At 40.8% G+C, this 3,614-nt stretch overlaps 1 protein-coding gene across 1 annotated transcript; it reads left to right on the plus strand.

The window, feature by feature from the left end:
* The first annotated feature begins 220 nt into the window (after window positions 1-220).
* Window positions 221-1,560, plus strand: LOC118333349 (parvalbumin-like EF-hand-containing protein). Its single transcript, XM_035668947.1, has 3 exons — window positions 221-343; window positions 480-615; window positions 1,392-1,560. The coding sequence occupies exons 1-3, from the start codon at window positions 238-240 to the stop codon at window positions 1,558-1,560; spliced, it is 411 nt and encodes a 136-aa protein (XP_035524840.1). The 5' UTR covers window positions 221-237.
* Window positions 1,561-3,614: the final 2,054 nt, after the last annotated feature.

Genomic DNA, 3,614 nt, shown 5'->3' on the forward strand with positions numbered 1-3,614 from the left:
AAACTATTTGGGATGTCTCAAATCAGGCTCATAGGCCCCGCCCCTCAAAATCAGATCTTTCCACTTTCAGCAGATGAATGTGAAAACATTCTTCTAATGTCAAACTCTGCAGACATCATTCCAACATCACACTGTAGGAACAAGAAGAAACACATTCATAATTCATCTTATTTGTTTCATTGAACTGTTGAAGTTGAGTTTATCCCTCTCCTGACCTCCAGGACCCCGCTGTAGAACATGGAGGGGGACTTTCGGCCGCAGGTGAAGAAGGTGGCGGTGGCCATGGGCGCTTCGCTCACAGACCAGGACATCGACCACATGCCACAGGGGCTGACAACACATGGTGACACTGTGTGTGTGTGTGTGTGTGTGTGCAGTCATTAATTTAAAGTGGCAGGTGTGATGAATGAGGAGGCGTTCACGTGTGAGTCATGACGATGATTTCACTGTCTGATGTCATCTTTTGTGATTGTCTGCAGAAAACTTCAACTACAGCCGGTTTCTGGAGCACATGAGGCAGTTCAAGACCTCCGAGCAACGAGAGGAGGTCATCAAGAAGGCCTTCGTGATGCTCGACAAAGACGGCAGCGGCTACATAGAGTGGAACGAGATCAAGTATGAGCCCTACGTTCATTTAAAGCAGGGTTTCTCAACCCCTAGGGGTACTTTAGGGTACCGCAGAGGGAACTTGACTTTAAAAATGTTAATTAAAAATATCGGTCATGCATAATTCCTAAAACAATGATACTATAAGTTCAATAAAAAAATTAAATGCAGGTTCAATAAACCACATTTTATATTCAATAATCCTATTTTCAATGCAAACGTCTCACTAAATGCAACTTCAAGTGCACAACAAATCCAATTAAAGGGTCAACATTTTAATTTAATAGTCCAAAAACAGCAGTCACTGAATAACAAACTTTACTTAAAGAGGAGAAAATAGTGATTTGTTGGGGACTATTTTAAGCTGCGAATTAGGCTGCAGTGACACTATTTGGGACAGCAGGACGGTGTATGTGGGCTTTACTACAGTGTGTGTTCATGGTAATGAAGGAACATCTCACCCAGTGCATCAGTGTGGGTGAGGTGTTTCTAACAGTTTTTGGACAACAATGGAGCTCTATGGCACAGAGGAAGAAGATGTATCAGAGTCTGATACACACACAGTGCTTGTTCGTAGATAAACTCACCATTGGTTTTGATCTTTTCATGCGATTATTAGTCAATGACAAAGATATGTCCACCCTATCCTTTAAATATCTGTTTCTAACAAATGAACTGCTGCCAGGGCTATTTTTAAAATTCAGTCATTAAATCGTGACATAGAGTCAAAAATCCTACCAAAGACAAGTAACAGAAAGAGCTGATAGAGATTTCTCTCTTCGCAGGTACATTCTGTCGACTGTACCGACTGCAACCCCGTCGGCTCCTCTCTCCGACGAGGAGGCCGAGGCAATGATCCAGGCTGTCGACACTGATGGAGACGGACGCATCGACTACAGAGGTAGTGTTTTACATTTTACTCTCTCTGATGCACTGGCCTACAGTCACCACTAAGGGTCAGCAGTTAGTAACTCTTCAAGGAGGAAAAATGGTCACTCACTCCAGGCTGAATGAAAACATGTCAGCTGATTTTTAAAGACTGCGATAACCCTGTACGCTCAGAGGATCTGTGATCATAATGTCATAAATAATGTGTTTGGAGAATCCAGCGTTGTTAAGACCCCAATGCAGCCCCTAACCCAGCGGTCCCCAAAACTAGGGGTCGCCAAAGCTTCATGGGGGGTTGTGAGGCTGCCTTGATCTTAGTGTGCTAGAAAACTTAAACATATACACAGTGGCCTATAGCTCAGTATTTAGTTCACTTCTGAGAAGAAAAGTAAATGTAATGTAAATTGTCTAATAGAACAGTGGCCAAGCCTATTAAGTCTGTATGATTGTTAAAAATTAAGAATTTGAGAAAGTTCCCTAAACAGGAAATAATCTGCACAGAATTAATACAAATTTCCCGTTCTACACAAACTTCCTGCAGTTACTGAGTTCACTGTTTGAGTTCATTATAAAATTTTTAATATAATATAAAATATTCATAAAATATGTCACTGAGTCAGTTTACTGAATGATAGAAAATGGGTCCCTTAAGGAAAAAGGTTGGGAACCACTATCCCAACCAATAACACTCACATCTGGCTCTGTCTCCCTTTACGTCTCAGAGTTCTCAGACATGGTGAAGATGGAGAAGAAACCGAGGAAATAGAGGACACGTGATCAATCTGAGTCTCACGACAGTGTGAAAGACAGGAGGAGAGGAAGCCGGAGAGACCCCCCCCCACACACACACACACCAGATCTGCCCTCCCTAAAGAACGCTCTTCCTCCTCTTCCTATTGGGGAAACGTGGGTTTGTTCAAGTCGTTAAAAACATGTTTATGACTTACTGCCTTGTGTCCTAAACCACTGTCTGTTATCATGAGTGTTAATAAGTGCCAGCCCACTGTACTGTATGTTATCACCCTGACACCACACTGGTCATTTGCACACACTGAGCTCCATTTTCCCCTGAGCTAAGGGAGAACCAGCAGCAGATAAAGTGAGCTCGGATCACTCCCTGACATCTCTCACTGGGTGGGACTCCCCAAGAATGGGTTATGGTCATGTGTCACTTTACTGGTTATATATGTTTGCCTGTGGACACAAATAAAACATCTGTTTCTTTTTATGTTGGTTTTTAAAAAGAAACAGCACTATAAAGGTCTTCCTTTCTAACTATTACACTTTTGGAAAACACAATCCATAATTTCTGATGACTGGATCACTTAGTTTTTACATGTATTGATTACAGATATATAGAATAGATATATTCCTTGATATGCAGTGTCTTTGGTTTCTTTTTGTCCCCTTCATCACAGACCTACAGTATATTGTCAGTGTTGTTAATACAATAAAGGTTTATTAGGTTTAACTTGAAATGTCAGCCTACACAGGAAAACGCTTTTATACAATATCTTGAGACGTAAACGTTGTTGTTGACGTCTTTTTGATACTTGCTTTGTTTCAACATTTAATACATAAATGTGTTACAAATTAGGGATTTGCCTCAGTGTGCTCATGACAGAGCAGCAACAATCGCAGCCAACAGTCCAAACACAGTAAGAAAGTAGAAAAAGCCCACTCCATAAAACATTACACACGTCTGTGGATGTAGGAGATCTAGTGTTCAACGTTGTAGTGATGACCCGGTTGTTGGTTACAAGCAATGCACTGTACATTTAAAATGTCTATACACATATTTTTACATACATCCAGAAGTTTCTGTACTGCTGCACTTGTTTGGTGTTTCAGTCTCACCAGGAAGTTGCAATCACAACAACACAAATTCAACCAATCCGAGTCACCTTGCAATTTTGTCCAATCACCATAGTTCCTGCACGTTTCACCAATCAACCACAGCGTAAAATGTTGAGCCAGTAGCAATTTTATTCTCACTGGAACAAAGTGCAATTTTCTTTTTCTGCCACAATTTCATTGCACAAAAATGATTAAAACGTCACAAGAATAGCATTTTTTTCTTCTGCTAAATCCTGGAGCAACTTTTTTTTTTTTTTACTTGA

This window comes from Morone saxatilis, unplaced genomic scaffold, assembly GCF_004916995.1.
Source record: "Morone saxatilis isolate NCDOM2014 unplaced genomic scaffold, NCSU_SB_2.0 Contig1, whole genome shotgun sequence".
NCBI classification, from domain to species: Eukaryota; Metazoa; Chordata; class Actinopteri; family Moronidae; genus Morone; species Morone saxatilis.

What these genes read in the sequence shown, in the direction of transcription:
- LOC118333349 (XM_035668947.1), top strand. Translation starts at nt 238, where the DNA reads ATGGAGGGGGACTTTCGGCCGCAGGTGAAGAAGGTGGCGGTGGCCATG. An exon ending in ACAGGGGCTGACAACACATG is followed by an intron (nt 344 to 479) that starts GTGACACTGTGT and finishes GATTGTCTGCAG; the next exon opens with AAAACTTCAACTACAGCCGG. An exon ending in ATAGAGTGGAACGAGATCAA is followed by an intron (nt 616 to 1,391) that starts GTATGAGCCCTA and finishes CTCTCTTCGCAG; the next exon opens with GTACATTCTGTCGACTGTAC.